The 12,705-nt window shown below is 35.1% G+C and overlaps 1 protein-coding gene across 1 annotated transcript; it reads left to right on the top strand.

Annotated features, from left to right (window-relative positions):
- Positions 1-1,471: 1,471 nt before the first annotated feature.
- Positions 1,472-10,758, top strand: Scm (Polycomb protein Scm). Its single transcript, XM_088264394.1, has 5 exons — positions 1,472-2,707; positions 5,415-5,670; positions 7,240-7,446; positions 8,238-8,510; positions 9,693-10,758. The coding sequence occupies exons 1-5, from the start codon at positions 1,641-1,643 to the stop codon at positions 9,825-9,827; spliced, it is 1,938 nt and encodes a 645-aa protein (XP_088120520.1). The 5' UTR covers positions 1,472-1,640; the 3' UTR covers positions 9,828-10,758.
- Positions 10,759-12,705: the final 1,947 nt, after the last annotated feature.

Here is a 12,705-nt window from a genome sequence, read left to right as displayed (position 1 = left end):
TTTAAATTTTTCCGAATGTTTTTTTCAAATATTTAATAATACATACGACACGTAGGCTTAAAGTTTTTTTTTTCCGTATTATTTATTGATTCGGCATTAACTTTGTGGAATGTCATGAATAATCGTATGTAATGAAATGAAACTCATTGAGTTGTATTATACAAGTGTAAAATTGATAGGATTTCTACTCATACCTAATTTAACCAGTTACCGGGTTTTGGCGTTACCGATATCATCCAACTTCCATGTTACTAGTCTGATGATGTCAGTAATGACGCAACCCGGCCACTAGTCAAATAAAATGAATTTGGAAAAAAAACTGTTGTTTAGTTGTTTCATTATATTAAATGCATTTCCAACATATAATATCAGTACAAAACTTTAAAAAAAGTATTAGAAAAATAGGAGTTTTTTTAAATTTTATCATTTCGAATATATAATATTTAAATACTTTCAAAGTATACGAAATAATACTGACACTGGGCAAAGGAATTCCCTTTAGCCCTTACATACAAAAGCATCCCTCGAGAATACATGAAATACACGAAAATGGCGCTATGTAAATTATTCATAATTACTAATTTAATTGTCACCTCGCAAAAAAAATTTGCAAAAATGAGCTCGAGGTATTTTGCGCTAGGGTTCTCTTACCAGATACCGGCAAATCTTCAATGTCTCATTTTTCTTGCCCGTATGTGGTACCAGGAAATCGGGTAAAATTTATGCTATGTGCGGTTTATGAAGTAGAAGATATGCATATATTAATAACAATTATAATAAATCAATGCACATTGTAGCAAATCACACGTAACCTGTAACAAACGTTATTTGTTTTTGATAAACTTGCCTAATAATCAAATTGCTAATGCCAGTGTACTTTAACTTTTTATGTTATTAATGTATCCCTCTTATGTAATATTCAGGTATTGCAATTAATAATAATCGTATTGCCTTTATTTTTCGAGTTCAGCAATCCAATCCACGATTTGAGTAATAACAAGTACCATATACTGGAATGAAATCGTTAATAATAAATACAATATAATTTTCCTTACTCAAATTCGTAAGTTGAAAAAATGCCAAACAAAAAGTTTTAAGATATTGTTTAATTGTTATTTCATTTGTTTTTGCCAAATGAGAGATTTTTATTTAATGTCTGGATAAAATCCCTCAAATAAAAGAACGTGTGAGTTTGCATAACTTTATGTATTTTTATAGCAGTTTTTCGTGATTATAAAGTTCCTTTAGTATAAAGATTTACACCGTTTCTTCTAACCAATGAATTTTTCACTTTTGAATGGAGTAGGTGTGCTTTTTTTAATTTTCCTCCTAATTTTTTTAATTGTTGGTATGTCACATTTCTAAAACGTATTATATGAAAAAAGTTCTTACTTACCGAACATACTCTAGTAACAAAAATATGAATTTTATTGCCATATAAAGAATATTAATGATTGTAAGCAAAATTTTCAAATATGGCGTCCAAGATTTCGCAAAAAGTGAGATAATGTCGCTTCGCTGTCATAATCAAGTTTACAGTGATCAAATGTCAATGTGATTGTATTATTTTAATTATTTTGTCGATTTACTAACGAAGCTAATGTGAAACAGTAAAATATCCGTTAAATACACATCCTAGGATGTCGTCTCCTGGCGGCGTCACCGCAACGTCAATCGGCTCCGGCAAAGTACGGGGCCCCGGCAGGCCTCCGAAGAAAGTCGTCACCTGTACGTGGTGCGCGGAGAGTAAAACTCCGCTCAAGTTCGTACTCCCTACTCCGAACGGAAAAAAAGAGTTCTGTTCGGAGACATGCTTGTCAGAATTCAGAAAGGCTTATAGCAAAGGAGCTTGCATGTTTTGCGACAACGTTATCAGAGGCAACACTCCGTCAAATGGCAAAGATTTTTGTTCCACTTATTGCCTCAACAAGTATCAGAAGAAAACCGACAAGGCGGCCCATTCTCCCTTGTCGGTCGTGGCGCCGACCGGAGCTGATCATCCCGGCAGCGCCGCGTCTCCCGCCGGGCCGTTTCAATACGAGACCTGTCAGATATTCGACTGGACGGAGTATTTGCGGGAAACGAACAGCGTACCGGCGGCGCAAGAGTGCTTCAAGCAAGCCCTTCTTCCTCCTCACAATGACTTCAAGATCGGAATGAAATTGGAAGCGCTGGATCCGCGGAACTTGACCTCGACTTGTATCGCTACCGTCGTAGGAGTGTTGGGACCTCGGTTGAGGCTCAGACTCGACGGAAGCGACAATAAGAACGACTTCTGGAGGTTGGTCGACTCTAACGACATCCATCCCATCGGACACTGCGAAAAGAACGGCGACATGTTGCAACCTCCTCTAGGTTTTCGCATGAACGCGAGTAGTTGGCCAATGTTTCTACTGAAGACGTTGAACGGAGCTGAAATGGCACCCGCCAAAGTCTTTCAAAAGGAGCCTCCGACTCCGGAGAGCAATCTCTTCGTTCTGGGACAGAAGTTGGAGGCTGTGGATAAGAAGAATCCGCAATTGATCTGCACGGCGACCGTGGGGGCCGTGAAGCAAAACCAAATCCACGTGACTTTTGACGGGTGGAGGGGGGCCTTCGATTACTGGTGTCGGTTTGACTCTCGGGATATCTTTCCGGTGGGTTGGTGCGCCCGTTCCGGACACCCCATGCAGCCGCCCGGACAGAAAACTGTTCAAGGAACTAGCAGGTACTTATTCTTTTTCTTTGTACTTATAAATAATCAAATTTTTTACTTATTAAAATGAATACTATTTACATCCCGCATCATTGTATTCGTGTTGTTGGCATTGAAAATAAAATACGCAATTTTATTGATAACCATCTACTAATATCTGTCATATTCAAATAGATGCATACAATTTTAATTTTATGACGAAGAAAAAAAAATTGAATTACGATTTTTCATACGAGGTATCAATTTAAATGTATAAAAAACTCTTTTCTTTTTATATCTTATGTACGGAGATGATATTTACCAAAATATATTTAGAATAATGTATGTTGTCTATTCTCTCCATTGGTATCATAGCTAAAAAGAGTCATAATAAAATAATAATACATTCATAATTTATTATTAGATTAAAACCAATATTTTTAGATTTTCCACTTTTTTATTTGACCAGCGACCGGGTTTCGTCGTTACCGACATCATCAGTCTGATGATGTCGGTAACGACGAAACCCGGTCGCTGGTCAAATAAAAAAGTGGAAAAGCTAAAAATATTGGTTTTAATCTAATAATAAATTAAAAATGCAATTCCATCACGAAGTGTCAGTGGATAATATAAATCTATTATAATACATTCAGCCTATAGATATGAACAAGAAAATGTAGTTTTTCTCTGATCTTGGAAATTTCCATGGCTGTACCTACCACATTTAACACACGATTTATGGTCTATTAATAATTATCAAAAATAAAAAAATTATGTACTTTTATTCAAATAGAACAAAGAATTCAGTAAAAAAATACCATTATTTTTTACAATTATTTTTTTTCAAATCATCGAAAAATGTCTGGACATTTGCCTTGTTGTTTATTATAACAATTGTTTATCATTACTATAATTACACTTTGTAAAGTAATATTTTCTTCTCATGTTTTTTTTTTTAAACAAGAAAATCTGATTGTCCAACGGAATTAAATATTGTAAAAATAATCTTTATCCCAACTGAATATAGATTTTGATTCACCCGAAACGTCAACAGGTGCATACTGTAGAGATATTTTTATTAAAATTTTACTATATTGTGGAAAAATGCCCTTTAACCAGTTCCTAGTTAAGCTCGAGTGTGACTCAGGCAAGGAGTTTGCGTTGTAATGATGAGCTCGACTGTTGCTCTGGAAAATCGTCCTCTGACTTCTCGGTATCGATTTGCCTGACCCGAATATATATTTATGCTCTTGTTTTTATTGACTAACCCGAGCGGTGTTCATACAGTCTTATTTCGACTTGTTGGTTGCGGTTTCTTGCACTGGCAAATTTTCTCGCCAAAATTGACTGTTAAGTGGTTAAATTAGACTAAACACAAATTGTCTGCCTCCATAGTGTAATAGTCAGCACAATCGGCTACTGTTCTGGAGGTCCCGGGTTCGATTCTCAGGGGGGATCAAATAAATATAAGCGATTTTTTTCACTCTAATATTTATTTAATATTTCCCTGGACTGGTACCTGAAGCGGAGGGCTGATAACCTTTTCTTTGTATGTTAACGATCAAGATAACACTGCGTTTATATAATGCAGTGGCCTATGGGTGCGGACAAGGGTTTGAATGAACACTAAATTTCAGAAATAATCTAATGTTATTTCATGAGATCCTAGCAGCCATGTGGTTGTCGCAATGGGTATTGGTATCAGAACTTCACTTCTGACGGCTGCCAGCTCTGTTGCGTCCACCTAAGTCAGATCCGGGTCCAGCTAATAAATTGACTGGAGTGGTTGTCCTGGGTGAAGGAAACCTAATTCCTTGTAAAAGAGGAAAGCTTGACTAAGGCTCTCAGGAGGCATTCATATTACAAGTCCTACCCAACTGAATCATCTGTTCTTGGTGACACTTGAAGCCATGACATGTGACGTCTAATTCCTTATTTACACATTCATCGCCAAGCAACCCACCATACCTGAAACTTATTCTGAAAGCGCACCTTCTCTGGGCCATCATAAGGTGGCATGTTTCACATCCCAATAAGAGAAAAGGTACGATGCAGATATTGAGTATGCGGGATTTGCTCTTCATCAAATACAGTTCCAATTTACAGACAGCCTTCATGCTGTGTCCGTAAGTCGTAAACGAACTGCCGATTCCTATTTCCTGTAGTATAATCTCACAAGTACTCGCAACTCTTGACTTTTTTGATGAGCTAGCTACTCAACGCCAAGGGTTTCTGGGTAAGAATCGTTGTACAACACGTTTTACAATACATTGCGTTTTATTTTCCTGTAATAATTTTTTTGACATAAATTTACTGTCAGCTGACATACTTAAAAATTTCTAGAGTGACTATTGGCATCAATACCTACAATTTACTCTAGTTTAAGAAAACTTTTAAAATAAGCGCTAGTCTAAAATGAACTTTTTTTTTTTTAAAGGAATAATCCGCAAGAGGCCTTTAAGAGGCTTGTCTTCAGGTAGAATAGTAAGGATAGAGAAGGTATATGTGAAAAATACATCACCAACACCCCTACCAATTGAAAAAAAAAATCTTAAATTTATTTTGCAATTGGCGGGAATCGAACCCGTGTCGCCAGTTTCGCAGTCGAGCATCTACCCAAGTACGCCATGGCGCCCGTCTGTTTATTTATAGAAAAATTTTACGTGTAAATCAATAATCACCGAAGCAAACTGCTTAAAATATTTTTAAAAAACTGTTGTTATAACCTTATACCTTCCAGGTTCAAGGTCCGTGCTGCGGTGGCGGCGCTGCCCGAGGCGGACAGTCCGGGCGCGGGTGCGGTGGTGCGGGTGGCTGTGCGGCAGGACTGCGTGGCGGGCACCCTGCTGCGCAGCGGGGCCCTGCCCCCGAGCGGCATCGCGGCGCCCTCGCCTGCCTGCGCTGCCCGGCGCCTGCTCAGGGAGCTGCTCACCGCCTCTACCGATATCCAGGCCGTTGTGTCACAGATGAGCAGCATGGAGGGGTTTGATACGCAGGTATTTACTTCCTCATATATCGCTCAGTCCTTTCTATAATGTCGTATATCAAAAATTGTCAATTTTCAGTTGTGCATGTTTTTAACTTAATATTTACCCGCTACAGGGCAGAAAGTGTTGTTTTTGCATTTTGAAGAAAAGGTATTGTTTGATTATTTTTTTAAATATAATAAATATTTTTCAAATGGCGAAAAAACATTCAGATTTCACCTAAAAAGATCTGTTGCACAGTAAAAAGTTCAATAAGTGGCTTTATATTTGTTTTTAATACATTTTTTCATATTTTTTTGATATATGACGTTGTTGAAAGGAGTGAGCTATATATATTATTAATTTTAAAAAAATCCTTTATAATTTATTTCGATTAAAATTATGTTTTGCTTTTATTTTTTTAAAGGAAAGAGAAATATTTGTGTTTTTATTATTTACAAAAATACTTCAACTTCATACTATTTCTTTGAGCCTAAGCGGCTCATTACTAAAAATAAGTATCTAATTGTGATAGAGTGGGTTCGAACCTAGAAACTCTGACTCTAGAGTCCGCGACACGGTACCACAACCTGACACAATTTATTCATTTAAGTTTTACTTATTTGATTTTACCGCAAAGTGACTGCCAAATCAATAAATAATATTTAAATGCTTGTCTGAATACACTATTCGCATGCGAATCAATTGAATCCTATATTTGAGTTCAGAATCATTTACATATGTCAGTGACTCTCACGGAAGTTAACCAGATCGTTGTCTTATAAAAGAGAGCCTTAAGACCTTAGTTATGGAAATCAACAAATATGATCAATTCAACAATATATATGATGTCATTTAGTCGGATTACCTACCGATAGAGGTGAAATTAAATCTTAAATATATTTTCGTTATATTTTAAATAATGTATATACCATATGAACCTTAGAGCCTTGCACTCTTTACCTCTAGGTTTGGAATAAAGATAAATAAATAATTTAGTTTCCTGGGTAAATTATGTATTAAATGGTTTCAAATATGGGTTAATCATTGTTCGCCATGTTATTATGCCTGTATTGCTTTGTATATATCATTTTATGAACAACAACAATAACAAAATATGTCACCATTATTATTGTACCTTTTATTATTAACACATTTGGACAGGTGTTTATTACTACTGCGGACCGCTGGCGACGTGGTTCGATAATTGTGTACATATAGTTTAGACCTTAAAGGTGGAGACTGACCGTAGCATTTCGTCGTAATATAACACATTACGATGCGAGCATTAAGACAAGACTCCTTGTCCTGACTGTCTTGTTGAGATCTCGATCTCCATCCATAGTTTCGGATGCTCGATGATGCTCGCCGCGAGCGATGTTGTGACGTTATGTTACGACGAAATGCTCCGGTCAGTCTCCACCTTAACAAAGAGATTGGTACATAATATTCACATAATTTTGAAATGAGGCCGACGCAGAAGGTAAAAATACCCTTCCAGTCCTTAAGCATCAATCGACCGAACGGGTAGAAATACCTTTCCCGTCCCAAGTGTGTTAATTACCCTATTGTCTTATCGGGTCGGCTTAACATTTTCAGATTTTGGTTGGGGGCAAAACGTACACATTGAAGATTCCCACAATAGAGGCGGTGGAAGGGACAGCGGGTCTGGTCACGTGGATGGAGACTCTCAGCTCCTGTCTGGGCTACTGTCCCGGCCTTTTCGCGGTGGAACCAGTTGCCGGGATCTGTATGAAGTGCAACTCAACACCACAGAGACCAGCAACTATCAAACGCCACAATGAGGTATTGTTTTATAAACTTTTAAATTGGAATTTAACCTTGTAATAATTTACACTAATCAGTATTGGTTTTTTTTCTTCATTTTATGTGATATGAATCGGATCATTAATAATTAATCAATAAAAAAGTAAAATATTGTATGTGTGGTGTGATGTATAAATATCTAGCTCTCTTAGGCTCATCAGAAGATTGCCTATAAATGAAAAACGAACTTATTTGATCACAGATCACAGTTTATTAATGTTATAAAATTCAATATGAGTAGGGACTCAAAAACTATTTTTTACAAATAATAATAAAAGTCACTAGCTGATAAAAATTTCATTACGCGAAGGTTGTGGTCGCTGGCGGTAATTGTCTAGAGCGACGATCATGCAGGAAGAGGAACATTTTATTTTTTGTTTATTATTACTTTTTACAATACATGTTTTATTTTTTCATGAACGTCTCTTTAGGCAGAACCCGTGACGAGACATTAATTTAAAAAAATATTATTTTGAATTTACAAATATTCAAACATAAAATATAAAATAAAGTTATATTAACAAAACAAGTTCCGTTTAACGCAGTGAGAAAATTATTGCATGTGTATACGGGTTTTTATGGATTCTCCTGCGTTCAGTACACAGGGCTAACATCCTAGTAGGTTTAACAATGCGGGCAACCTGGTGGGTTTGTTTCTTTGTTTAGGTACCTACTCTAAATTCCGTAACGAGTCACAGCAACAGTAATATGTTTGCGTCCATATTAATGACATATGTTATATAATTGTCAACCTGTTCGGACACTTCCAGGACGGGCAGCGCACGGAGAGCCCCACGGCGGCAGCCACCCCGGCCAAGGTGAACCGCGTGTCCCCGGAGCCGGCCACCTCCACCACGCCCTGCGAGGGGCCCCCCTCCCCGCGCGCCTCGCCGCCCCCCGCCCCCGCGCCTCCGCCCCCCTCGGCGCCCCCCGCGCACAAGCCCCCCCACCACCCCATGGACTGGACCATAGAGGACGTGATAGGCTTCATCGCCGCCTCCGACCCCGCGCTGGCGGTCCACGCTGATCTCTTCACTAAACATGTGAGGGCTTTTTTATATTTATTATAGCGTAGTCGTACAGGAGAAAGTGACCAATTACCAAAATGTAAAATGTTCAGGAGGGCCATTTAAGTCACTTTTGCTGGCTAGAAAATAAACATCAATGCAGTTAGTCATTTTGAACAAGTCAATATACTTCCAAGTTTAAAGTCCTTTGGAATTGTTTAAGCTAGTAAGATATCAAATAACCAATGATCACGTTTTTGTAAAGAACGCACTTGGTCACTTTCTTTTGTATTTTTTTAATTTTTTGAATTTATTTCATAATACATAGTTACATACAAATATACATATTTATTTCATATATAAATTTACTATATGTATTACTGCTCTTTAGGCATGTTGTGTTGAGCCAGACTGTATGATTACCATATGTATCTTTGCAAATATAAAGGTGGGGACTGACCGAAGTCATTTCGTCGTAACGTTACACGTTACGATGTGAGCATTCGTATAGTCAGTACAACGTTCCGAGTGCTCCATCCGAAGTCAGATACTTGCCGCGAACGACATTACGACAAAATGCTCCGGTCAGTCCCCACCTTTAGTGATTTTTCAGTCTAATATGACCCTGGACTAGTACCTGAAGCGGAAGGCTGATCACCTCTGCTTCGTGTATTTAACGATCAAGATAACACTGTTTCTATACGATGCAGTGCCCTATGCACCATTGGGTACAGATGGGTAAGAAGAAGAAGATTGAACTTAAATGTCCGTTACCTGCGTTAAGAAATTAATAGCTTCTGTATGTAATCACTTCGCAACTTCTATAGAATTTTTTTTCCGAAACATTTTTAGGTAGACTAATACTGACCATCTTTTTACTAAAGATCCTAGGTTTAAGTATCGAGGTAGGGAGTTTTTTCTGTGATGCACAGCTAAAGCTTGATCAAATTCGGTTAAGAACCAAAATTCATTAAAAGATTCTAATTGTAAACTTAAAATATTTTAATTTTATTATGAGCTTTTACTGTACATACATTTTATCTTTTTTGTATCAAAATATTACAATTTCTCCCGGTACAACATTGCAATTTATAAATTCTATTACCCGTTATGTGGTTGTGTAATGAATCCACATATTGAACCCTCATATATGTTGGGGTTGGTCTATATGTAAAATGTCTAGTTCTTTTTTAACATGTCAATAATTGTCAATTTCAGGAAATTGATGGAAAGGCTCTTCTCCTCCTGAACTCCGACATGATGATGAAGTACATGGGGTTGAAACTCGGGCCGGCGCTAAAGATCTGTAACCTCGTTACCAAAATAAAAGGAAGGCGGCAGTATTCCGCGTGAAGCGCTTACGATGCCCTTAATTAAGGCTGTACAGAAAGTTACAGAACATATTTTTATATTTTGTAAAGTTTTTTTTATTCTTATTTTTATCGGGGCTGTTATAGCATTTTATTTAGGAATGCCATAGGTATGTGTGATTTATCTATACTATTGTGTTTTAGCACACTTTGTAAATATTTTTACCACTCAAATAATTTTAAAGTTATTTTTTTATCCTATAAAATCTCCCCTCTTACTGATCATGAATTTATCAGTAATTGTATCAACAATATTTTTTTAGCGTTTAAACATGGCAATTATGGTATCATTCCATTTTGTAGAGTTTTTTTTTTCATTTGATACTTAAATGATTAAAACCATAAATTAATATAAATGTTATGCATCAAAGATTTATTAGTAGAATACAAATAATTTTAAACAACTTTATTTTAATTACGAATGTACATTTGTATTTAAGATTACTTTTTTTAAATGTTTTTCTTTTAATTTATAAGATTATGTTTTGTACAAAAGTTATCAATTTTATAAACAAAAGTAAAATTTGCATGACTCACCTCTCCGTTAATTTATGGTTAAGTAAATACTTCACACTTTATGAGAAATCTTTACAAGTTTATCCCGACAATCGATGCGCAGAGTTATATTACACAGACTTGCTACGCATCCAAACATGGTTTGAAGAAACTCGCTGGTGATGGTCTCCAAACTTTGAATATTCTTTATGGACGGTTGAGGAAGTCATACAAAAGTAAATGGATACGTTGACATATGGATGATGTGTCTTTACAAGAGGCCTTTCTACTGAATGTATAAAACTTTTTCGCAATAATGCTGGAATGGTATTTTGAAAGAATCTCACTTGCATTAATAGAGGTTTCTGCTGACTGGCTAAAACCATAAGTGCCACCTTTAAAGTTTTATTTAAAAAAAATATCTTCACACTTGCGGAATGTCAAATTTTCAAAATTTGGGGTAATATGGTTGTCAATCTTGCGTGTAATATTTTATATTACACAGTATATAAAATCTCTTCTAAATATAAAACACTTACTCAAATCAACCATATACACTGTCGCTAACCCACACATGAAGCGATGTATGATTTATATATAGCTCCAAATATTTGAGTAGTGGTTGTCAATCATGGGTAGAATGGGGAACGCTACATGAATGTGAATAGCCGATGACAGGTCATAAGCCCTGTAAAAATCCAGACTTACATATTCTCCTCTCGACAAACTTAATCTATACTCATAAAGTCTTTATCACAAACCTTATTAAATATTGACATAAATAATATTTTCTTAACATATGTATGTACAACTTTGTACTTTTGTCTGTATAATGTTTAAAGCTTGAATTGAAAGATTGTTGATTTTTCATATTGTAGGTTTGTTTATGCAAAAATTTTACAGCTTGGAGGTTTGTGTCATTGATACACATAAATATAGACTAGATCGTTTCTTGTCTCGATCCAATTGTTTATAATAATGTATATATTTATTTTTTTACAGTTCGCCTGATTTAACACTATTTTTTTTAATTTTTTAATCACTTAACTTCTAACTTATGTAAACCTTCATCTGTTTAGGAAGCTTCACAAGATATCTCTCATACTATAAATATGTACTGTTTAAAATATTGCAACCTTATAGTGAATATTTAACCACTATCCAATACTTCAGGTAGACTTTACAAATACATTCAACAATAATTTATTATTTATAAAAGTGCTTCTTTAAATTTACCGCGTAATACTGATTTTAATTTATTAGCAGGGCAATTTTTTTTCAGTCTGTTTTTTTCTTCTTCTCAAATTGGAAAGTATACTTTATTGTATATAATTTTTTCACGTAGAATTGTGTTATTTGAAATTTATGTAAATATATAGGAATATCACTGTTAACTTCATGAACTGAAAAGATCTATCTTACGTATACATTATATTATTTCTACAACTCTACCATTATAATTAAAAATAATATTTTCTTTCATACAAATTCTATAGAAGAATACATTCACGCAATCTCAACATCATTTATTTAATGTAAATATAAGTTTATTTTCTATCTATATTTTAAATAATTTTATCAATTGTTCTAAAAATAAATAAATCATAGTTTTTTTTTTAATGAGAATATTCTTCAATATTTTGATTCTTACAATTAAAGAAAAAGTATCGCTGTTATAGAAATGACTCAATGGAAGGAATAGATTCTGTGCCTTCCGTAAGTAAATTGGTACAAAAATTGTAAACTGTTTACATATGAATATGTATGTATGATAATAAAGCAAAAGTAGAAATGCATTCATAGAATACATATTATGTATTTTGAATTTATCTATATAATTTATTACCATGTAATCTTACTTTGTTCAAAGATTTACTAAAATGTGTTTTGTTGAAAATACATCACAAATCCTTACTGTGTTATTGTTTATTTTCTCGTAAAACCCTGAAACCTCAAAAGCATGTACATAGACGAGTAGCACAAATACATATATGTACTCGGTATTATGCGTACATGTCATGTAAAGTACTTTAACCTTTCCGGAGTATCATAATTGATGTCTGACTTTCTCTGGGAATGGTTTTTTTTTTACATACATGATTTTTTTTCACGGAATCAATATATTATGAATATAGAAATTATATTAAAATAATAATAAAAAAATAAAACTCACCATCTTTAGGTTTTATTTTATAACAAAATTACATACAAATATCAACAGATGTCATTGCTATACAAGTTACATCATCCCAACTGATAGACAGACTTCGAAGTTCATTAACATCGATACTCCTTTGAGTAAAGTTTGCACCGATGTTCATTTACTTCCATACTCCCGGAGAGGTTAATCACCCGCTACATATTAC

The sequence above is a fragment of the Brachycentrus maculatus genome, unplaced genomic scaffold (assembly GCF_059751285.1).
Source record: "Brachycentrus maculatus isolate JH-2025_06_01 unplaced genomic scaffold, ASM5975128v1 h1tg000226l, whole genome shotgun sequence".
NCBI classification, from domain to species: domain Eukaryota; kingdom Metazoa; phylum Arthropoda; class Insecta; order Trichoptera; family Brachycentridae; genus Brachycentrus; species Brachycentrus maculatus.
Note: the sequence above shows the minus strand (reverse complement) of the source record. Positions and strands in the feature narration are given on the sequence as shown.

Bases quoted from the DNA above. Each gene is read 5' to 3' on its own strand.
- Scm (XM_088264394.1), top strand. From the start codon at position 1,641: ATGTCGTCTCCTGGCGGCGTCACCGCAACGTCAATCGGCTCCGGCAAA. The intron at 2,708-5,414 runs GTACTTATTCTT...TATACCTTCCAG, and splicing joins ACTGTTCAAGGAACTAGCAG to GTTCAAGGTCCGTGCTGCGG. The intron at 7,447-8,237 runs GTATTGTTTTAT...GGACACTTCCAG, and splicing joins CTATCAAACGCCACAATGAG to GACGGGCAGCGCACGGAGAG.